The sequence below is a fragment of the Athene noctua genome, chromosome 1 (assembly GCF_965140245.1).
Source record: "Athene noctua chromosome 1, bAthNoc1.hap1.1, whole genome shotgun sequence".
NCBI lineage: Eukaryota > Metazoa > Chordata > Aves > Strigiformes > Strigidae > Athene > Athene noctua.
In genome coordinates this window covers 242584818-242608759 of record NC_134037.1, presented here as the reverse complement: position 1 = coordinate 242608759, position 23942 = coordinate 242584818, and the positions used below count along the sequence as shown (strand labels likewise).

Below are 23942 nucleotides of genomic sequence, written 5' to 3'. Positions count from 1 at the left end.
TGTCAGAAAAAAGGAACCTTGTTCTTGAAAGGACTCCCTGTTCGGGAACTTGACAGATTGTTACAACAAAAGGAGTGTTTTATTTTTGCAACAGGAGAAGAAATGTGTTAGCAGAGTAAAAGACAGCAGAAGTCTAACGATGTCTTAACTTGTTAAACCAGAATGTTTTGCGAATCACAATTCTGTTCTGATGTTCTGTGAAGGGGATCTGATAATTACATGGTTAGATGGTTTTGGCATGAGGGACTTTAAAGAAATGTTAAACAAAGTTATTCAGCTCTGAAGAATGTTGTTAAAGACACCTGTATAGCTTTTGTGACCCCCATCAGTATTACATGTAAATAAAGTGATTTTTACATATATATATATATATATATAAAAATGATTTTTATATGTCATGATGTATATGTTTAGGAGACTAGCATAAGGTAACCCAAATCAGCTCTGAAATATGCATAAATACATAAATTGGAGACAGATCACATTGTGAAACAACACATTTAAAAAACTGTTTCCTGGGGCTTTCCCCAAAGTGACTGCTGGTCATCTTGTTCTTCAAAGTTAAAAAAAGTACAAGCACAAAAGATAAAAATTACTTGAAATTGCTTTGTGAACAAGTTTCTCTGATTTTATGATGGAACACAACCATACTTCTTGGTTTTGCCCAGGTAATATTTACCACATAAAATCATGGGCATAGTGGGACTGATCAGCTAAGAAATCTGGCCAGTCTCTATTCTAGTGGCCAGAGACACAGTGTTACAAGTGAAAATCAGCAGGAAGTTTTTATCATCAACCATTTCACAATGCAAACCTCAAAACAAGAATCCCAAAAAGCCAAGAAAATGAGAAATGCGATGCCTTCCCTCAAAATTTCTAAAATACAACTTGATGGGTTAGCCTCACAGTCGTCCAAATCTTAGCACTAGCAACAGGGCGAAAAAGGACCAATCTCCAACACCACTCACTTCTGCAGCAACACAGCAAGGAGTAAATGCTCTTGCAGAGGAAGCCTCTTGTCTACTGTGAACTCTGACAGATGTGCTCTCCCACACTGATCTGCAAGAGTTTAGGACAAAGACACCCCAAACTGCATACCCTTGCTGTCCCTGAACTGCTCTCCCATAGGAGTGGTGATTTTTCAGCGAAGAGGTGAATGAATAGCTCAAAACTAACATCGTCAGAGGATCACACTTCAATCCCACTGAGTTTGGACAACAGAGTCCAGATTTACTGGACTACTTCTGTGAACCAGACACTTCCTTAGGTATCTTCTACCAAAACACTGTGCTGCTGACTCTTATTCAGCCAGCTCACAAGGCCCGTGGATCCCAAAGGACCTGGTGTAGATGGGAAAGTACACCTTGAATTTTTTTTTTTTTTTTTAAACTGTATCAAACAATGACAGACCAAAAAAAAAAAAAAAATCACCCCTGGAAGTGTCCTATTTTTGTCAAAACCTTCCAAACCACAGCCAGGTCCTCCACCACCCTTCTTCACTGAGCACATGCCCCCATCATTACCTAGTAGCTGATGAAAGTTGTCACACAAAATATAAATAGATTTTAGGGGCTTTTTTGCCAATGATATTTAATTATAATTTCAAAGGCTAATATCAAGAAAAGTAAACAGCCTCCTGAACGCCCACTCCGCTCCGCAGAAGCCATTTTGTACAGTACTCTACAAGGCACAAAAGGAAGAAAATTCAGATTCTTCCCCAACTTGACCAGTAATTGTAACAGACTACAACTTTCAGCCTGGTATAGTGGAGCTGCATTGCCAGGAAAGGAGTTGTGTGGTGGAGACATTAATTCATGGGATGCCAGTTCCTAGGTCTTTAAACATAAGATGCCACCTACCAAGCAGCAAAGCACAGTATTAGTACTCAAGCAGATTTATAAGGAGATTTTTCATTTCCACTTGCAACATAAGATTTTTATTGGCAGCAGGAATTTATTATTCACAAACAGCAAAACCATACAGCAGTTGTGACAGTTAACAAGCGTCAATAAATCTCTAAAGGTGCACACCTTCACTAATGTTGTTTTTGCCAAATATCTGGGATAAAGAGGATTTTAGACTAATCTTATAACAAGTTATGTAGATAGATGGGCATCTCAGGATCAAAATGAGCATTGAAGATTGTTTTCTACAGCTACAGGAATCCATTCTCATACAACAACTTGCATCAAAAAAGGCTGAAATGTGTCTTACAGGAATAATATTTCATTCTACCTACAAAGCCAGAATACCTCGGCTAGGAGCAGGAAGAAAGGCAACAATGTTTTTTATAATTTCCAGATATTATTTAATTTCTTTCATGAATCAAGATGTTCAAGAGTACTGAAACTACTAGCTAAAGCAACTTGAGTGATGTTATTTATTGGAAAGGGCAGTTGTTCTTGGGATGCAAAACGAGCTTCTGCTTATATTCATCAACTCCTTCCTCTCCTCCCTTCAGCACCAGCTTTTGCTCAGTTCTGGATGGTGACAAAGCTTAGCTTTTTGCCTTCAACTTCTCTTAATCCATATCAGACAAAGAATAAAAGTATTTTGGTTTTTGTTTTTATTTTTACAGCAAAGTCGGCTGGGTTTCTTGTTTAAAAGCTGACTTCTTGGAACACTAGCAGCAATCCCTCTCCACAGATAAAAAGAGCTTTCATAGAAAATGAAGATGTAGTTTACAGTGTGTGCTGTGGAATAACAGTAGGGGCTGGAAAAACACATTTGCTCAGTGACTGCTCAAAAGAAAGATTTCATTGTAGCTTATGCCATCAGCTTCTGCCCAGTCTAGAGGTTCGATAAAAGCAAACACACCAAATAGCCTCAAACTAGTTGCTATAAATCGTTTTCCAAGCAGGGGCTGAATTTAAGCAAAGACTGCAGAGAAGCAACCCAAATGCCTTTACTATTGTTCATAAAACTTTGCCAGCAAAGTGATCTTAAGCAGTAATCCTGGCAAGATTTACAGCTGCAATTCAGAGTAAAACATGTTGCTTGCTGCTTTGGAAAGTTAAGTGTTTGCGTCTTGGTTTTTCTTTTGACAGAAAAAAAAAAAAAAAGGAGGCAGTAGGAGTTATCTAGTTCGGGAATCAAAGACGACTCAGAAAAAGAAAAGAGTGTTGCTGTTGTACATTTCTCTCTCACATCCAACAATGTGTGAGGCCTACAAGAAGCCAGGTAGCTTCAGGGCAAAGAACAACCACGGAAAGATCTCTCAACCTTTCCAGCAATGGAAAGACTCTGTAAGGCATGGCGGAACTCCAAATCTGTTGCCTATCTACTTATGCAGGTGTAAGAAAAGACCTGCCAAGAGAGGGTTAAATCCTACAGATCCTCTTCATTTCTCCTCGTGCTACAAAGAGCAGGGTAGGGACAGTCATTGCAGCTAACTGCACGGGTGGGAAGAACAGGACTCAGCAGCACGATCATAAACACCAAAATAACCAGGATTGCCAAGACTTTGAATGATAAAATTCTGTATCTATACAACAAATTTTCCCATGGATCTTGTTAATCTAAATCCATATATTAAGTGCGCTGACTGGCACACAGCTCAGTAATTTCTTCAATTCCAGAAAATACAATTGTATATAAAGTTCAAACTTAACTTGACATAAAATTGACTTGAATGCTGGTCTCAACACTAAATCATCTGGAAGAATGTCTCCATGCAAAATGATAGATCCTCTATCATAGGAGAATATAGGAGGCGAAAACTGAAGCTCAGCTCAAAAGCAATACATAAACACAATACCTAACACTCATTAAAAAAGTTGTGCAAATTTCAGAGCATGTTTTTGTACAATGAAGTATCTTCAAATCTGAATAATCTAGAAGAATTAACTGAATTAAAATCATACACAGAAAAGCTCAATTTTTTTTGGTCAAGATTTCCTTTTGATAAATTTACATTTGATAGTTAGAAGTGGAATTGGCACCTAGTTTACTAAATATTAATAAATCTTCTGTACCAAGTGACTGGGAAAAACAATACAACTCAGCATTACTCATATTTTTCTCCTTTAAATCAGATTATGTGTATTAACTTTGAAAACCACAGTTTCCAAGTGAATGTGATGAAACTGAAAGACTGCTAGATCAAGAATATTTTCTTTATGCAACGAGGAATCATGGAGTGCCATTAGTGACCATGAAGTAATCAAGTTTGTGTTTCGTGCCTCTCATCTCCTTGCTGGAGCAGCTTGCAGTAACCTTACACTGCAAGGTGCGTGGTAGATACAATGACATTTTCTTCCTCCTTTTATGCTCAAATGGAGCCGATTAAAACAACACTAGAAAACCTGACTGTGAATGTTTTTAGACAGTGAAAACTAATCAACCATACTGTATTTCTTAGAAATAGAAACTAGCTCATGTAAGGGCTTGCTGAGACTTGTTTATATTAATCTATGCTAAAAATTATAATAATACTGAATTTTATACTTCTTTCCTACATTTAATGATGAGTAGTAGAATTTTACTGGATTCACTAATCCATATAAAATCAAATTCAAACTATGCAGTTGTTGTTATCATTTATGTCAGCAATGATAATTTACAGGTGTTCAGATGTTTGCACATAAACTTAATTGAAAACTGTAAATCAAAATACTCAAAATGCATATCAGCATCCCAGGACAACAGACAGAATTGAAAATGAGCAGCCTTCTGCAACTGAAAGCTTTTTTCCAGCCGACAAACAGGAAAAGCTAGTGACTCAGCTCTCTTGGATTTCAAAATAAGCTTGTGTATTAAGCAAATTAGTATTTTAGAGATACCTAGAGAGAGCATACACAGTGTTCCATGTAGAAGTAAATTACGTGGCCCTGTTGTAAAACAAGGCCAAGAAAAGTGGACTGAAGAGGTGAGGGATACAACAGTGGGAAACCAGAAAATGAATCAAATATGTAGCAGGAGTCTTGCTAGCATTTTGCCTTTTATTAAAATCAAATTAATTTAATGTTAGGATTATAAGTGGAACAAACAGTTAGGTTTCCTCACCACCTCCAAGTCATCATATAGATCAGAAATTTCTTGCCTGGAGGAAACAAGCAAGAGCCTAAGCTAACACAGAAACCATATGGAGAAATTTTTTTTAAAAAGGAAAAAAAATACAGAGAAAGGCTCCTCATAAGTCCCCATACCTCCCTGACACTGACACCACACGTGTATATTCATGGTGGGGGTACAACAACAAATAAAACCCAGGCAATTCCAGGCTCACCATGGTGTGCTGTGTTGCTGCATGTCCTGCATGCTCAAGGTCTTCCCAGGCTCTGAATCCCCAGAAGCCTTCAGGACGTGGGGAAGAAGAAAGAGGGCATGCTGGAAATATGTACACGAACAAAATGTTTCCAAGGCAGGCAATGGCTGCTCTCTTCCCCTTCTCTGTGGAGCACTTGCCTGCACACATACCCACACCACACCTGCCTCCTAAACAATCTCCTCCACAATGTCACCCTCCACCTAAAGATGATCTCCAAGAGTCTCCAAACCAACAAAGACCAAGACTTGGAAAGAAGTTCATGGGGTAGACCCATGCACCTCTACAAAGAACTTTTCCATCTGAGAGGCTGCCAGTGTCACTGGATCAGACTGAGGGTGGGTGGAAAAGTCACACAGCTAATACTACCCCCCTTTTGGGGAGGGCGACAGGAAAGGAAACATCTCCCCGTCCCACTGCAACCACTACTGTCCTTCTCTCCAGGCCCAGGGTTTTCAATCTCAATGTGGAGGGCTCTGCCCAAAGAGCTGGCACAGGTAAGACTATCAAACCATGAAAACACCCTCACGAAATGGGCAAGGGCTGAAATTTATGCAGGCTGGTTTAAAAAAAAAAAAAAAAAAGAAAAAAAGAGTATCAAAGGAGGTAAGAACAAAGCACATGATGAAGTCATGGAAATGAAAAGATCTCATCTAAGTTGATGACTGAGGAGACCAGAAGAGTTAGGACTCTTATCATTCATTTTTGCAGAGTCGCCAGACAACATGCTTGTTTTTACGAAAGCTGCTGACAAAAGCTCACATATTGAACTGTATTTTCCTAGTGCCTTTTATGTACAATGGATATGTGCAACGCTTATTGTTCCAGGTTTATTATTTTTGCAGGGACACTTATGTACTTCTCTGAAACCTTTCTCTGCAAAATCAACATACGTTTTCAAATAGCATTGAGTTGTACACAAGGAGTATTTCCTGGTAGCAGACACAATTCACCCGAACTGGATCCTTTCAAGTCAGATGCATTTCCTTTGAACACACGCTTTCCTTCTCTACATAAATTCTTCACTGTACTCCTCTTGAAATTTCATAAATCTCTGAAATGTTTAAAGTTAGTTGGTATAGATATGCATAATCATTTTTTTAGCCCTGACTCATTAATTCCACCATATTTTAGCTTTAACATAAGTGGTATATCCAAGTTTTTGTTCATGACTCGTGTAATGAAACAGCTAACGATTAAAAAAAATATATCTATTTACTGAAAATATTCTCCAACCTATAGAGGATACAAAAGAAGTCAAACATAATCCTCAAAACAAGTTTAACATTTTTCCATTAGAAAAATGGCACGGCCTTACAGAGAAGAAACACCTTCACGTAGGCACATTACCACACACATGGTATAGAGGCAATTCCTTTTCTGGAAGAACAAAGTACACTGGTCTGCACAATATGAAGTATCATTCTATCTGAATTTGATAATCACAGAATGGTAGAATACCAGGTTGGAAGGGACCCTAAGGATCATGTGGGACGTTATATTAATCTTATTTCCTTATTCTATCATGACCTCCTTTCCATATTTAAATATTTAGGGTAGGATGGCATAATGCAGAAGAACTATAAAATTATTAACAGTTCAAAATAAGATCCTAAACAGGTAATATTGGAATGTTTCTCTCTGACTCAAAATTACTTATGAAAGCTGCACCAAAACATCCCACAGGTGCGGACTGATGAGTTTCTACCAAATTAACAGGGTGTTGGAAGCATTCTATAAGCAGTCAAAACAAACACACATCCCTAGAAACTGCAACACTCGCATGACAGCATCAAACTGTTCAGTAAACTGTTTTTTTTTTAAAAACAGGGAAAAATAGGTCTTGCAGGAGTCTTGAGAGATACCCTGTCCATGTGCCTAACAAAGTAGAATCAATTCTGCCATAACTGTTCCAGATAAAGATTGGTTTAACATGTTCGCAAACACTTCTGAAAGCAGGGAATACACAACCACCACCCAATCAATCTACGCCAGTGCCAGACAACTACAAATGCTTTTTTCCCAAAATCTGAACTAAACCCCCGTTGTTACTATTGTACTATTTCCTTCCTGTTTGCAGACAGAGTTTGCATATCTCTAATTTTTTTTTTCCCTATCACGAACAACCCTCACTTTCTTTAACTTTTTCTGCTAAATCATGTTTTTGAGACCTTTAATGAATCATGTCATTCTCCCCATGACTCTCTCCAAGTGTTCCTTCACTATTTCTGGTGCCATGTCCAAAACGGGATACAGTACTCTAGTTGTGCACAGTTACAGACTGACCATTTCCTACGGTCTTCTACTGTGAATTTAAAGACCACCAGCCCTCTCCCTTCTCCTGCCCCCAATTTCTACTGCTACTCAAACTGCCCTACCAAGCATGTAAGGAACATGCAATGCAAACATCTGCACTGCTCACCTGTTCTTGAGATGTGCTGCCAGGTCACATCGCTGCATGACTTCCTGACACACAGAAGAGAAGGGACACAAAACAAATAGCTTGTCTAACAGTTTATGAACAAGAATGCTGGATTTTTTGCAGAGTTTAAAATGGAGTCTTTTTCGGTCCAGCGGGCAGAAATCCTTCTCCTGCAGAAAGTTCCTTAGGCACTTGTAGCAGAAAGTGTGTCCACAGGGAGTGTCCAATGGCTGCAACAAGGGCTGAAGGCAAATGTGGCAGACTAAGTCATCATCCACTTCGTTCTGGTAGTTGTAGAGGTGGTTCTCCCTTGTCCAGTGCTGCTGGCCACACTCAAAGCACAGAGGGTTCAAGGAGGCATTCTGCTCCACCGAAGCCATGTCATCACCTGTAGTCCCCATTGTACAGCTAAGGCGGCTGACAGATCCTCCTCCTCATAGAATGGGGCTGCTCATGTAAAGCTCAGAGGGAAGCAACTTCTTCCAGGGTGACTTATGCTCTTCAGTCAAGTGTCATTTTCTGCAACAAATAAAGAAAAACTATTCATTTTGCATGAACTATGAAAGTTCTTGTCAGAACTTTTAAACAAAACAGCTAGATAGATTAAGAGAGTATTCCTGTTTTCTGTAAATTTGTCACAAAAGAGAGCAATAGCAAAAAAAAATCTTTAAGTACTATTCCTTTTACAACATGAATGTTTTACAGCTTCATAACAGCTTCTGCACTGCAGTTTTCACCTGCAAGATGACCAGTTTGTGACAGCAAGGACACCACATTATGCAATGTCACACTAGAAGCATGCAATTAGCGTCTAGCACAAAAATACCCTATTGTGAAATAATGGTTATATGACCAAGTAATTGAATGTGTTCTTTAATATGAGATTATGATTTTAATCTGGTCCTACTCTTTTTTAGATTTTGACTACTAATGTAGAATATTACACATTAAAGTTCTAAATACACTGCATAAAAATAACCACAACAAACCGCTTACCCTGTTCTTTTCCATTAGTAATATTGCATATATGTCCCCACTTACCTTCAGGTTTTCTCTGTGGGTTGCTACAAAGTAAGAGGCTTCTATATAGTACATCACATTTGATGTAGTACACAGGCCAGTAATAAAAATATAAACTTAGCATATGAAGCTATTGGTTCCAAACAACTAACCTGTTTTGCTTTTTATCTAAGAAAATTACAGCATACTTACTATGACAATCACATCACTCAAAGGACTGTACATCTGTCACCACTGGATTTATTTTCTAAACTTCGTAAGTTATTAAAATTTGCCCCTCTTAAAATAGCTGCCTGGTCAGGAAACTATGCAGCCATTAGTCTGCAGTTTGAAACACTAAATCCTTACCCCTCCCGACCTTATTTACCCTTCTACCCTTTACAAAATCACATTGCTTGACACTCTTAATGGGATGATTTAGAAAATAAACCAACTTTTATCATGTTCTTAAGAGACCCCCTCATTCATTAGTTTTGGTAAATGTTTGGGGGGGGGGGATATATCAAACTTGAGCAATGCTTACTTTGTGTCTAAATTCTTTATTGCAATTCAGCAAGCAACAGTTATGACAGACACTTATTTTATTCTAGCATAGTAGCAAGCAAATCAAGAAATGAAAACTTCTAGTCTAGGTACCATCCCATCAGCTTTATTTTTAGCTGCTGAAATGTAGTCATAAATATGTTCTGAAATTCATGTGGAACTCATGCATTTCATTGTGTCTTACTTTTTAAGAGAAACTCTGTTTTGGTTTTTGCCCCTTAACCTCACCCAGTCAAGCACAAGACTTAGAGCACATTTTACAGGGATTATTATATCCTTTGACGCAAAAAGGATTAAATAGTAATTTGTAATCCAGGCATCTATTCTGCTGTGGAAATTGCCCTGCCTCGTAGTAGATAATGTGCACCTTCTGGAAAGCATTTCACGAGGGAAGAGCACAACAGTTCTTTACGGGAGACTAAGAATGCAAAATGAGGCCCCAAAAGAGATTACTCAAAAAACAGTCTTAAACATATTATGTAAGAGTTCAAGGATTGGAAAGCAGATAAGGAGAGCAGCGCATGGGGCCCTTGTGCTCAAACTGCAGCTCTCTCACTCTGCGTTCATGCTACAGGATTAACACAGAAGGGATGAGGCACATCTAATGGCTGTTCTTTATGTAATGCAAAATAAACCAGATAAATGTTGTAGAAAAACACTATTGATTTGTGACTTTACCAAATTATTTTGCAGTTTAGGGCACCAGGAGAGGAACACATGGCATGTATTGTACTTGGGGGTACCTGCAACACCAACAGGCAGGACAGAAGAAAGGGACATGCAGAATGAGCAGATAAAGCCATTTTAAGAGTGTGTTGCCCAAATGCTAGACCCACTCCTACTACTGACTATGACCAGGACTATTCCTCCTTCTCCAAGTAACCAAGGTTCCAAGAAAGGAGCAAGTCCTACATCAGCAAGGCTACAGAAGAAACCAGGGACCATTCTGTGCATTGCAGTTACAGAGCTCTGGTTATGGACCCCTGACAGTGAGCATCCTAAATTCACCTTCTTGAAGGCTTCTAGTATTTCTATCCTTTGGAGTCAAAGTGACTCACAAGACAGTCTGCTACAGAGCACCTGGCAGTGTCGTACAGTAAATATACCCATGAGATACTTGCTATGGTCAAAGATCCCTGCACTCCTCTTTTATAATGTTGCAACTAAATCCTTCTGTGTGTTAAAAACTTTTTAAAATAGCATACTATAAGCTTTGAACAAAAAGTAAAATAAGAACAGTTATAGAGCGATCAGCCTTTCACCACCATGTTTCGTCATGATAATTCAAGCCTTCTTTCTTAGGGAAGGTATATCCAGAGACAAGTTCTATTTACTGAAATCACAAGAGTTTGTCCTCAGTGAAACACAGGCAGTCACTCTCTATTGCCCCCCACTGAAGGAGGTGACCAGACAGACACATTCCTACAACTGCCTCATCGCAGTGTCTTAACGCTGCTGGTGCAGAGACAAGCGCCCTTGGCTGTGCCTGCTGAGAAGATGCCACCTCAGGCCAGGGAAAGCTGCTTCTGCTGGTGGCTGACATTGCCTCTAGCTGCTTCTCAGCACCGACAGTGCCCTGTTAGCTTAAACCATCAATAAATATCATATAAACTAAACCCAACAGCTTTTCTGCAGCTGATGTGACCACCTTTCCACCACCTCTCTTCTGAGAGCTGCAGAAGAAATAGTGATAAAAACATGAAGATTTAAAAAAATAACCAAAATCCCAGAACCCCACTACTACCGCCCAAAACCACTCACAAACCACCAAACTCCAAACAAGAAAAACCCCATCGAGATTTCTTCACTTTTGCACTGCTACTTCCTTCACTGCTGTGCAGCATGTGGGGCAAGCTTGTTCTGTGACTGAGGAATCAGTCACCAGGATTTGTATTGATTATATACCACAGCTGCCTAATTATAAATTCCAAGACTTTTTACAGGCTATTCCCACTGCAGAATTTCAACTGATTTACAAAGTCCACAAACACAATGTTTGTGGTCTGAGCAACAACTGGGATGGCAGGCAGGGTCTGAATTTCATTGATGTAAAGCACTATATCCCTGAAATCCACAATAGCAGAGCACTGCCATTTCCATTATCCTACTTCAACCCCATTTATGTATCCCTTATATTATGTGCCATATCTCATATCACTGCAGATCACCAGCTCCACAGGACAATATCAGCTCAGGAAAGCTGCAAACAGGAAAAATAGTCAGAATTATAAAAATTACAAAGAAGGTAAAAGAGCCAGCCAGGCCTGTTACTCAAGTCATAGAAAATAATTCTCCTGGGACTTCATTACAACATCCAAACAGTGCAGGTGGTGCCCTGCTTTCAGTTTTAAATCACAATCCACTTGGGAACTGGACAAGACTGGACATCCAACTCCGCAAATTTTTATTTTATTTAATGGGACTGTGCATTAGAGCGATTTTAGGCTAAAAAAAGACAGCCTTATCCTTAGGCCTGCTCTAGTTCTGACTTACTGATTCAACTAACATTCTTCGGAGAAGCTCGACACATTTTTACAAAAGCACAAGACGTCAGGCTTTATACCTACATCAGATTTCATGATGTTTATTCTTTCTGTCTGAATGGGCACTATAACCCCAAAACCCACTAGCAAACCAGAACTGTAGCAGTACCTTAGCCTTTTTACTATGGTTGTCTTTTTTTACATGTCACAAATAATTAACACTAGTTTCAGTTTGAAGCTAATGGAAATACGTATTTTGCAATGAATGCTCTCAATTTATTTCTAAATAAATTTCTAATTAATTTCTAATCTATTTCTAAATTATCTTATTAAAATCCTGAAGATTTAGAGCCCATTAACTGACTGTTCAAAATTTTACAAAAATATTTGACTATACCCCAGAAGCAAACAACTAAGGAAAATACCCACTCATGAACGAATCTCTAGAAGTTATCTTTAATATACCACAATTTCCTGTTTTGTTTACGACCCTATGCCATTTCCTCAACCAAAAGCAAAGGTCAAAATAACACCCTTTGATGAATGACACCCCTGCCCCTTTGCTGGACTCTAGTGTCCCTGTATCCCAAAACAGCTGGGACACAGATCATGTCTCAGTTCTGTGGCCAACAACTTTCTAAGCCAAACTGGACATCTCACCGTGATGTATCTAACCACTGAATCAATGTTTAATTTATACTGTGTAGCTTAAACCAACTGCAGGTGAGAAAATGTCCACCTGTGTTTCCTCTCAATTCGAGGCCACCAGGCACTGGCTGCTGCTTCTCATCCCTGATGGCTCAAAATTTTGTTGCCTGCTGGCAGCACAGGAATGCCTCAGCATATCCCTTTCTTATCCCCCCCGCAGTGGGGAAGGGAGGGTATGGAGAGAAGCTCTAACAGCCACAGTGAAGGTTTCAAATGACCCTGAAGTCAGGCAGTCATTTCATGGTCAGTCAGATTTGTACTTGCAAGACAACACATAATGTTTATCAATTAATAATTCTGAATAACAGTATGGTCATCACACTGGATTTCAGGAAAGGTTGGCTTAATTTTAAAATGTCACAGGATTTCTGAAGTCTGTTCTCCATGTCCATGGCACCTGAGCGCCCAAGTTAGTGATGAAGGATCTCTTCCCCTGCCTTGTTCAAACACCAGGGCTGTGAATAGCAGTCAGGAGTGGATTAACACAAGCCCCAGGAGGGGGAAACTAGACAGTGGTTACATCCATTGCTCAAAACCACATCATAACCAATTAAACATTAGTTCTTAGTTCCTAGTCCAGTGTCCTTCAGAGGAATTACAGCATCAGACCGATGATTCACAACTGTTTTCAAAGCAGACACTAGCTCGAGTGGAATAATAAAAGATAGCAGAAACTGTAATAAAAAACATGATGAGAATAAATAGCTGACACACAGCACTAGAGGGGAAAAGTGTTATTTCACATCTTCCAGTAAGCGTGACCTAGCTCATTAGATACAATCTCTGCTTTAATATTAAAGCCATACAACAAATAAGTGAAGCAGAACTAGCAACTTGTATTGACTTTACAATATCCCTGTTAATTATACTGATATCTACTGAGGGCTGCACTGTCTTCAAACACCAAACTCCATTTCAATTCTACTCCAAGTTTATGAGACAGTAATCCTGTTAGACTCTTCCTCTTTTGAAAATGCAAACAGCTGAAAGTGTTGTTAAAGAAATGGCATCTGGCAACTCAAAGCCAGGAAAAAACCTACGAGAGATGAGCAGAGCACAGCAATTAGACTGGGACAGAGTTCTGCTAATGCTGCAGACACACTGTCACCGCATGCCAATTATCCAATACACCTATTTTTTGTGCCAACAAGCAACGTAATTTCCGTGTTTAAGTCGTTCAGCAGAATGATGGGAATTTTTATAGTCAAACTAAATAAAATTGTGCCTGAACAGTGAATTTGTTTCACTGAACTACAAACAGGCAATGCCAGGCTTGCAGTAAAACCGTCTCTTCGCAGATTCTTTTTTTGCCTCTGCACTTGTCTTTTTGCTCCATCAAAGCAGTGCCCACACAGCCACTGTGTCAGCCCTATACCAGATGTTCATGTAGCATCATCGCTGCAAAGGCAACAGGTCATAAGCAATGGTTTTCCTTCCCCACCTCAGGGGTGCAATAGCCTAAAAAACACGTGCACGCGGGCTCCCCTTGCTGGGTATTTATTAATTTTTCCATGCTGCAAAATGAAACCCTGCTTAAATCCCGCAAATAAGGAGAGTTTGGGAAAATTAATAGGATTGTAAGTTGTGTTCAGTATTTGTGGAGTGCTGAGTTTCCATGGCAACGGGGGGCTACAGGCTTTAATTACTGCTGAGATGTTAAGGGCCCCCCACTGTACAGTGGCGTGTAAGAGACATGGGGGGGGAACTGCCAGGAAGAATGTCTGTGCTGCCCTCTCTGCCTCATGGCTGCCTACGGAGGCTTAGGGGTCCAAGCAACCATCACAACAGGGAATGAAAAGATGTAAAGAAAGGGGAAATCAAGGGAAAATGCAAGGCCATCCAACCTCAGGAGAGAAGGTGGATGACGCCAATTTCCCAAAACTAGCACCTCAAACCCAGGGATGCTCGACAACAGGAGATGATGGGAGGAAAGAGAAGGACACACTGCCTGGAGATAAAACAAGTGGCCAGAAGGTTTTGCTCAAACACACAAAGATCATCCTGCAGCCATTTTCTACAGCACAAATGGAATGGCTTCTATTTTGGGACCAGGAGATTAAAATAGCTTTACTTTTGTAAAATCAATCTCGAACAAGACAAGGAAGAGAGGATTGTGATCTTACAGAGGTCTCTGAAATGAAATACCCATTCTTTATAGCAAATACAGAGCTACATCCAATAAATTGTATCAGAATAGAAGGAGAACAAGTACGAATCTTTAATGAAGATACATCTACGCATCTACAGATTAAACTTTGCATACTCCTACTGAACAAAATGAGCACTGAAAAAGGAAGAAGAAAGACACACGAGCCAAGCTAGAGGAGAGCCACCCAGGTTCGGATGGCTGGGCTGCTCTCCTGGCCTGCAGGAAGCTTGAACCTCTTGGAGGAGAAAGAACTTGAACTTGCACCTTTCTCTGCAGGCATGGCAGCTGCTGCTGCCCACCTTACTTGAAGCCACTTTCACAAATATTTACCTTTCTCAGTCAGCCTGTTTCACAAGAGAGGCGATGGCCACCTTTACAATTTGGAAAATCCATTTTCTGTAGCTACATTAAATTTTCTGCTAAGTGGAAAGAGAAGGGCCTGTTTCTGGGAGCTAACCCTGCTTGCTGTCAGAAGCCACCCCACTGCAGAAACCACCAAATGAGGGACAAGTGCCTGGGGGCTCAAGACGCTCACAGGTCTCCCAACAACCAAGCAGGTTTGCAACTTTTAGGCCTGAGCGTATAAAAAATTCTGCACAAAACTTCTTTCAAGCTCCTAAATCCCTTCTGGGATGTTGCAGCAGTGAAAAAAAAAAACCCCAAACAAAACCAACCCAAAGTGAAATGAAAGTGAAAATAACCCACACTTACCTGCTGGTAGAGCCAAAGAGAAATTTCCTTCCAAAGAACATAACAAAAGCAGTATCTCATTACCTGTATTGTAATGCATTGGATTTTATATCCAGTGGGAGCAAAAAAAGTACCCCAACAGTCAAAAATTCATTGCAAGGAGACAATTAACAAGGCTTTCTTCTCACTGATGGAGCAGAGGAGAAAGGCAAGAAAGAGTAAAACATTTGCTTATCCACCATAGTTATTTTCTGCAGTGCAATCTGTCCACCAGTCCCTGCCATATGTGACACCCTTTCTGTTTGGAGAGATGAAGGCAGCAGAAAGCTGTCCATCAAGATGCTAAACCTTCTGGAAAGCCCTCCCCCACGCACTTTGCCCTGAAACAGGGGCTTTCGTGGCTGAGCAGAAAACACTTAACTAGATTAAATGTAGCTGCTTCCTGGGTATGCACAGAGAGAATTTGATGTGATTAATTCAAATTTTAAGAAGCTGAAGCGATTCAAAGAAAATAAGGAAGCTCTTTTTCTGCTCTTCGGTATAACCAGCCCCCGTCCCTACAGGTGTGCATGGAGAAAATTCAGGGAAACAACACTTGGATTAATCACAAAATGGCTTTGATGACAAAGGAAACCTGGGGGTGGAGGGGTGAAAAGAAGGATAAAAGAACTTTATGGGTAGTTAAATTGCAGGACTAAACATTTTCAGGGAGAAACACCAGTTCCATCTCTTCCTTTGGGCATATGCCACCTTGCATAACATGTTACAGCTGGTTCCCCCTATCAACCACAACCTGAGTGATGGTGGAAAGCTATTTTGAAAGGTAAGCTATGCTGTTACTAAGCAGTTCTTTAGCTCAGCCAATCATGAAAAAAAATGAAGCTATCCCCTACCAAGCTAACAAAAAAGAACAATCTCTCTTGAAATAAGGATTTCTAATATCTGTGTGAGAGAGATAAGAGGACACACTTTAAAGACAGCTCAGATAAATGATAAGCCACACACTGGCCCTGCTCTGCAGGAAAGCAGGCAGAGTCCTCTGTGGGAGCAAGTGCTCATCAGCTGCAGGGAACCCATGACAACCCACAGCCAGAGGAAGACACATGAAAGTACAAGAGAAAGAGTGCAGAGGATGGTCTAGACAGAAGGTTTGTGGCTTCAGCCTCCAGCCTCAACCTGCCAAACAGCATCCTAAGAGCACCACTTGAAGACCTAAGGCAATTCCCTAAACTGGTCTGCCCTGCCTAGAGACTGCTTATTTTCCTCCTAATGAAAGAAAACAAGTATCACCACATCAAGACTCTCCAAAAAGAAGAAAATAAAAGCCTTCTTTAGTCCACAGTCAAAAGAGCATTTAACTCAGGCTACCTACAAGCAGACCAAATTAGCCAGGAGACATGACTTGGCTCATGAGTAGGGGTACCGCATGCAGAGTAACTGGTTCACCTGCAAAACCACCCCACTTGTTCTGCAGCCCAGCATGACGGGGAATGATGTTAGAATGTCATCTGCTAACTGTCACTTGAATTAACTCCACCGTAAAGGCAAGTTCTTTAATTCTTAATGCTTTAGGGTGATGGCCATGCTTTTCCCTATTAACTCTGCTGAAGACATTTTGCTTTGCTGCTGTACGTAACTTAATTTCCACCTAATTTCCAGGGAGAACTTTCCTTCTGATCTGTGTAAGAAGGTTATTTACAGAGACAGCTGCCCGACACAGCTTTGAGCACCCAGGAAAGGGAGAGCATGACCTGTCCTCATGCTCTTTTATATTTATACAAAATACGCCCATATTATTTTGTGTAGAACAGTTGTCAGAAAATAAAAACTTTACACTGAGATCTTTTCTATATGTACATGTACCATACCTCAGATAGATGTACTCTGTACACAGTACTGAAAATAAATGGCTCCACACACCATCAGAATTTACATAACAAGAACGTTAGATCTAGAAGATGTAGTCTTAAATATACAAATATCATGAATAAAAAAAACATTTAAATACTTTGTATGTAAACAGGTCTTTACATACATAGTAGACTAGTAATTGATTTGGGGCCTCCAAACAGGATTCAGAGAGGGAAGTGGACATTGAGTTGACTATGTAAAGTCAAGTCTGGTTATACAGATTTGACAGAGACAAAGAATATGGAAGCAAAGACAGCACTGCATATGTTTTTAGTCCAACTGTAGGAATCGTATATTCTCCACTTCAGCCCTTTTAATTCCAGAACCACCAAGAAAGAGTAGAGGCAACATTTGCTGAATGACAAAAAACCCCCAAAAACCCCAAATGTTTTTCCTAAAACATTTCTCTATCCCCTAACCATGTTTGCTACTTGTTTATGTCAATTACTTTCCCTATTAGCTGACTGCATGTTAAGTATATATATACATATATTTTTAAAAATTAGAACTTCAGCACCTCTTAGATAGGAAGGCTTTTATAGTGCAGTTATTTATCTGCCTGAGATGCAAAGTTTAGCTTGCTGCAGTGTGTCCTGTGAATCCTGATAGTGCTCTCAGAAAGAAACTACTTCAGTAGCAGCCCTGTTGAAAAACAGTCCTTCAAGATTCAAGTGAAAATGTTAGTAAAGATGCATAGTAACACACAGTAGGCCAACAGGTCCTGCTCAAATGAGTGACAATGTCTAAATACTAAGCAGCAATCTTCTACTTCCCCCTTGCAGAATGAATAATACGGAGGAGCGAGTGCTGAACTGCTGTTAGAGCATTTCTGGCCACTTGGTAGTCTTGTCTTGTCCTCTTTGTTTAAAAAAGTAAGACTCCTAAACAAAGGCAGACAAATGAAAATCTTTACATTCTAAGTGAGTAATACAAATTAAAATAAAATCAAAGAAAAAAAATGGCACTGAAGACATGTGAGTGGTAGCACCTATGTAAAACACCACACTCGTAGCCATATGAAGAAATTATATGTAACATATTAATATATATAACTATAAATAAGCTAGAATAAAACTGCCCAATAAAAGTAGAAGGTTAAGTGCTCAGAGAAGGCTACTTGTCCTACAAGGAAACAGGGGTCAGAAGTAGTTCGCTGGAGTGGGAAAGCATCAGGGCCCTGACCATTATGCTCATCTAGCAGACCAAAGCTGAGTTGTTAAAAAACCAAAGGCCTAAAATTATGAAAGAAAAATGCATTTCAGATCTCAGATACTTAAGTCATGAATTTGCAAAACATATAGAAGACATTTACTCACATCAGTAGGGAATTCTGGATCACTACTTTTGGGAAAGAGGGTGGAAAAGGAGCGATGTGCTGAAGAGCCCCAGCAGGTAGGACATTCAGATTTCTAACTTCAGGCACCACTTTTCTGTATTCATGGTCAAAAGGGTTCCAGCAATAGAAGCTGACAGAAACATGCTACACTGGGAAGTAGCTAGCCTTCTCCTCCTCCTCCTCCCTGTCCAATCTCTTCTCAGCACGGTGAAATTTTGCATTTGAGATTGTGGGGGATGATACAATTTTCACTTCCTCATTTATTCTATGTATTCAACCCTAAAGAGCTAGCTCTTAAAATACCAGTCTTGCTTTGAAGAATATTACTTCATTAGCATTGCTTTTGGAAAAAGGTCTTTAAGAGGCAGAAGATTCAGCCTCCGGAGTACCCATCATCTTTGCACTCCCTAACCACAATGCTCATTTTCCCAAACCAAGCACTTCTCAACAAGTTAGGTTAGGTTCACAGACATAAAAAAATTCTAACTCTCATTTATTTCCATACTATTTTTTTTTCTCCTAACCCATGCTAAACACTTTCACATATTTTATGCCAAATACTTAGGTGAAACATTTTTTAAACTTTATAAACCTTTTTTTTTTTTTTTAAATTGCTATATTGTCCAGGAGCCAGAAACCATCACAGACAATACTCTTACTGTACTGTGAGCTGTGCAAATGAATCCAAAAGATTATGCTGTCTCTGCGATAAAGACTCACATTCCCATGGAATGTATCTCTTTTTCATGAAAAGGGAGCAGTGCTGTGCACAAAGATGATGAGACCTCAAAAATGCTGCACAAGGTCCCGTACTGCTGTAGACACCTGCCTACCCTTCATACAGAAGCAGCAGCAGCGTTGGTAAGGCCAGGTTAGCTTAATGCAAAGGTACTAGCATGCAATGAACTATTTGGAAATATCATATTTCCAAGCTTCTCTGCTCCTATCAGCAAGAACAGAAGGAATTACTCAGAAGTTCACCTGCAAACTGCCAGTTCATAAAATCCAGATCTTGTAAGAAATGACTCATACTACCAAGTTCAGAGCAGTCCAGCAGCTCATAGAAACAGGGTCTAGTGGGTCAGAGACTACGTCACAAGTCATCTTCACCTGGCAGAGATGCTAAAAAGCTAAGTAACACCCAGAAAATGAGGTATCCCTTCTGCATCAAACATGTAGTATAGAGGAGTATGAGGGAACCCACAGGAAAAAAAAAAAAAAGCCTGTTCTGTAGTTATTAGTTTCCAACTAGACAGACATTTGGGTCAGAAAAACTACTTTTCACATTTCTATAAAGAACTGTTAAGTACTGCAGTAAGAAACAGCCTTGATTTTCACTGCTTTTTGAGTTAAAAAGCTAATAAATCCAATTTAATGAACCAAGAGCTAGGAAAACAGGGTAATTAAAAGGCTTCATCCTATCCTTTCTGTGTGCAGTCTGGAAACCAGAAAGGGCAGTCAAGAACATGATGAGATTTTCATTCAAAGGAGACATCTTATTTTAAAAGCAGTATCAACTACAAGCAATACTGTCTCTTATTACCACTCATATGGAATGATAACACAGAAACAATAAATAAGATCACAGGCAACCAGTCTGCCTCCATATATTGAGCGAATGTAAAGAAAACATATAGGAAAAGGGAAGTCGTCCTGAGAAGGCCATCCTAGCTGAACAATTTTAAGATGGAAAAGGTAAAACCTTTCACAGAACTGAGAAGTTACACTAAAAAGTCACCATAATAATATAGAATACTTTATCTAAAAGAGGTAATTTGCATACATTTCCCTTTATAAACTTCAGAACTGGAAATATATGAACTCGGATTTACTGCTTGTCCATACAGACCGGTTTAACTGAACATGAAGTTTCAGTAAAGTTAAATTCTGAACTGATACTTACTTTGATATTAAAGCATGTTATGTTGCTTTAGCTTCAGCCAATCCCTACTACTAAATGGAAGTAAATGTAAAGCTAAAAGGGTTTACAAAAAATCTTGGGTGTTTTCACTAAGTAAATGAAAATAAATCACTGCACATTCCCCATATGCAATAAAAGATGGATTTTTTTTTTTTTGGATGCTGGATTTGGAGAACAGCGCATCTGCTGGGACTCTGGCTGGCTGGAGACCCATGTTCTCTATTGCCCTCCTGACTCTTTTCTGACTTATGAATGTAACCGAGGGGATGGTTTGGTTCAGAGATTCCTATTTAGCTGCAAACTGGGGGTCAAAGCATGCAATGAACTAGCTATAAAACCTCGTCCCAAATCATTATCATAAACACTGGTACACAGTATGCTTAGGGTAAGAAAATACTCAAACAAAACCACTGAACCTCATCAACAATTTCAAATCTTTAATTAAGAATCCCTCCTAACAGCCAGACCTGATGCCTCACTTGCTCTCCCATTTTTCTCTTTCTCTCCTTCTCAAATCCTGGTAAAACAGCGAAAGAGGAATTAATTCTTCTGGGACAAACTTTTCCACTTGAAAACATTAAATACAGTTATTTCAAAATACCGACACACTAGAGCTCTTAATTTTTATTTTGTATAAGTCCTGAAAACAGATTTAGTAAAAAGAAACAAATGCATGAATGATCTTCTGTTTTTCAGAAGTATATCCTCCCTTTTTGGTTTTAAAAAAGTCTTAACCAGAGAACTTGTGTTACTTAAAGTTTGCACACACTACAAAATGAAATGAGAAGGCTTTTTTTCAAGGTGGTTATACAGGCTACCTGGAAGTTTACTAGTTTTTGCTTATTGGAAAACCTTATGGATAACTGTACAACTATTACTACACACGTATCCTAGGAGACCAAAGAGCTTTCGCATTTAAGAGCTTACTTCCCAGCCACCCTCTCGATACACATCTCATGCATTTATAAATAATACAAATAGCCATGAGAAAGAAGAATGCTAGTTTAATTTCAGCCAGAATGTACGCTGACCTCTGCTTATATCAGTGTAAATGTTTCCTTTTATTTGACTTCTCCTTTCTCACCTTCTCACTACAAAGATGTCAGAAATCTCACGTAATTCATGTGTTTTTTAAACTTGAATTTTACAGCTGAGCAAAGCTAAAATTTCTTTATCTTTAAAAATTCATATACCTACATGCAAATTACCAGAAAGAGCCTTTGTATTCATGCAAGTGAAATTTAGATTCCTGACCACAACATTTTGCAAAGCATCAACCTGTTAAATACAACATATCAGAGGACCATATAATTTAGGAAAAAACCTCAGAAACAGAAATGTAAAAAAAGAAAACAAAAGCACAAACCAGCTAATTCAACAGAAATTTACACTTTGGGTTAGAATAGTCTGCATTTGAAACAAGCTGAATTGAAAGCATTCCCTTCGTTTCTTCTTTGTAATTCTCATCACAGGGTCTAACCTGCAATTAAGCACTCGGCGCCCAGCCTCTGAAGAAGAGCATCTTTAAAATGCCGAGTGGAGCCCCAGAAACACCCAGGTACAATTCCCCAGCAGCCAGCACTGAGGATATGCTATAAAACCCGCAACACAGAGCATGACAGCCCCTTCCCTTCATCACCTTTTTAGCCTACATTTCTTACCATTCCATCCCAGCAGAGGCGAGGAGGGACCACAGCATACCTGCCCAACATAAAGGAAAAGAAGAAAATACTGTTGTTCTCCTGGAGGAGGGGATATCACATGACAATAGGGAACTTCAAGGAAAAAGGTTGTTGGCATGCTGGTATATACAAATTAATTCACCGGTGGGTAATTAAAACAGGACCAGCCCCTCCTATAACCACTAAGCAGCTCTCGGGGTTTGATTTACTTAAAGCAGTAAATTCATCTAATCACCTAACCTCACACAAATACAAGTGAAGCCCTAATAACTGTGGCTCAGTAAATACTAACCGAAGCAGAAGCCAGCATAAAAGATCTGCAGGCGCTTACTGACACTGTGTCCTTTTCAAATCCTAAACCTAACATTAACAGCAGGCTAAAATGTCCCCAGCAATTTCTCATGAATGCATAATGAAACAGTGCTACTACATCTAGCGCATCACAGTTTTGTAAGCACACCCAGCAAGCATGTGTGGGTTTCAAACACACAGGAATACTTACAATAACTCCATGTATATAGTGGCTTTACAACACATACAGGACATTTCAAGTCTCTGTCACGCTCTCCACATGCTATGAATATTATGTAAAGCAAGAAAAACAATAAATTGAATTATATAACATTATTTTTCTTTCCTCCCCCTTCAAGAAAATTCTGCTTTTTATCAAGAAAATTAAAACGAAATGTTGAAACTGTTCTTGAAACTGCGTATACTTTCTGAAAAAGTCTCAAATTCTGTATAGTTTTATAATTCAGTAGCTCAATACTAGAGGGGTATTTAGTGAGAAAGTCAGTTTTATATCCTGAAATTACTCTGCTTTTGTCAATTAAAAAACAAGAAGAAAAAAAAAGAAGGAGGAAAAAAAAAAGGGTATTCTGTTTTTCTTTCATATTAACTAACTTCCTGGCTTTTCGAATACTCTATATATTGCATATATGCAGACTCACAAACTACAAACCACAGTAGCTATTATAAAGTCCAGTATATTGGACTGCAATAATTCCACTTTCAAATTGAATACTTAGTTATTACTTTTCCATTATACTGGACATAATACAAATGACACGCAGGAAAGTTTACAGCTGGCTAAATGCGATAACCACTATATCTCTCAAGACACCGTCCTCTCCCTTCATTTAGTTCCATAAAGTAGATGAAAAACAAAACCCTAAACCTACAAACACCACTATAAATCAGCAGTAGACAAGTACGCTGCAGCAGCAAAAGGTTCAGTTTGAAGTCTCAGTGGATGCTTCAGAAGACTTCAGGGTGGTCTTTATACCATCCTCCACTTGAGAAAACATGATTGCAAAGTAAGTTACCCATCTGAAAAAGTACCAAAACTGTTTTTCTTGACTCTTCTTGGCTTGACATGGTTTTAAATAAACAGGCTTGAATAAACAGCATAATGAAGAAGACTGATGTTCTTTTGCTTCATAGGAGAGCTGCATGGCCTGGCAAGACATCACCCCTGTTGAGGTCACCAGACCCATTTACTAAATTGTCTGATCAGAAGCAAGGCCCATCCTGCTCTTTTCTGTGAGATAAAGCCTGCAATGATATTTCAAAGACCTAGAGAGCACCATGGAAACTTTTGAACTCTGCTAGAGACATTTCCAGCAGCACTAAAATGATGATGCCAATGATATTTATGCTAGGCTGGAGGCGTTGTCTTTGGATTTGAGCATTTGCCTGTAATACACCATTTCATTTGGAGAACAAATATAAAGCAATCCTGACTACAGAGTTCCTCTGTCAACACACCAGTACTACACCTACATGGGCTTCCTCTAGCACACAAGTGTCAT

The 23942-nt window shown here is 39.4% G+C and overlaps 1 protein-coding gene across 4 annotated transcripts in view; it reads right to left on the bottom strand.

Annotated features, from left to right (window-relative positions):
* The window catches only part of LNX2 (ligand of numb-protein X 2), a 59060-nt gene that overhangs the window by 19589 nt on the left and 15529 nt on the right, over positions 1-23942 (bottom strand). For 2 of the 4 annotated variants that reach the window (XM_074914913.1, XM_074914932.1), the window contains exon 2: positions 7689-8207. In XM_074914913.1, the coding sequence (XP_074771014.1) occupies positions 7689-8089 (401 nt within the window). In that variant the 5' untranslated portion in view covers positions 8090-8207. Of the gene's footprint in view, positions 1-7688; positions 8208-15302; positions 15561-23942 lie in introns of those variants that run through there. The other 2 variants (XM_074914923.1, XM_074914942.1) reach the window with 2 other exon arrangements.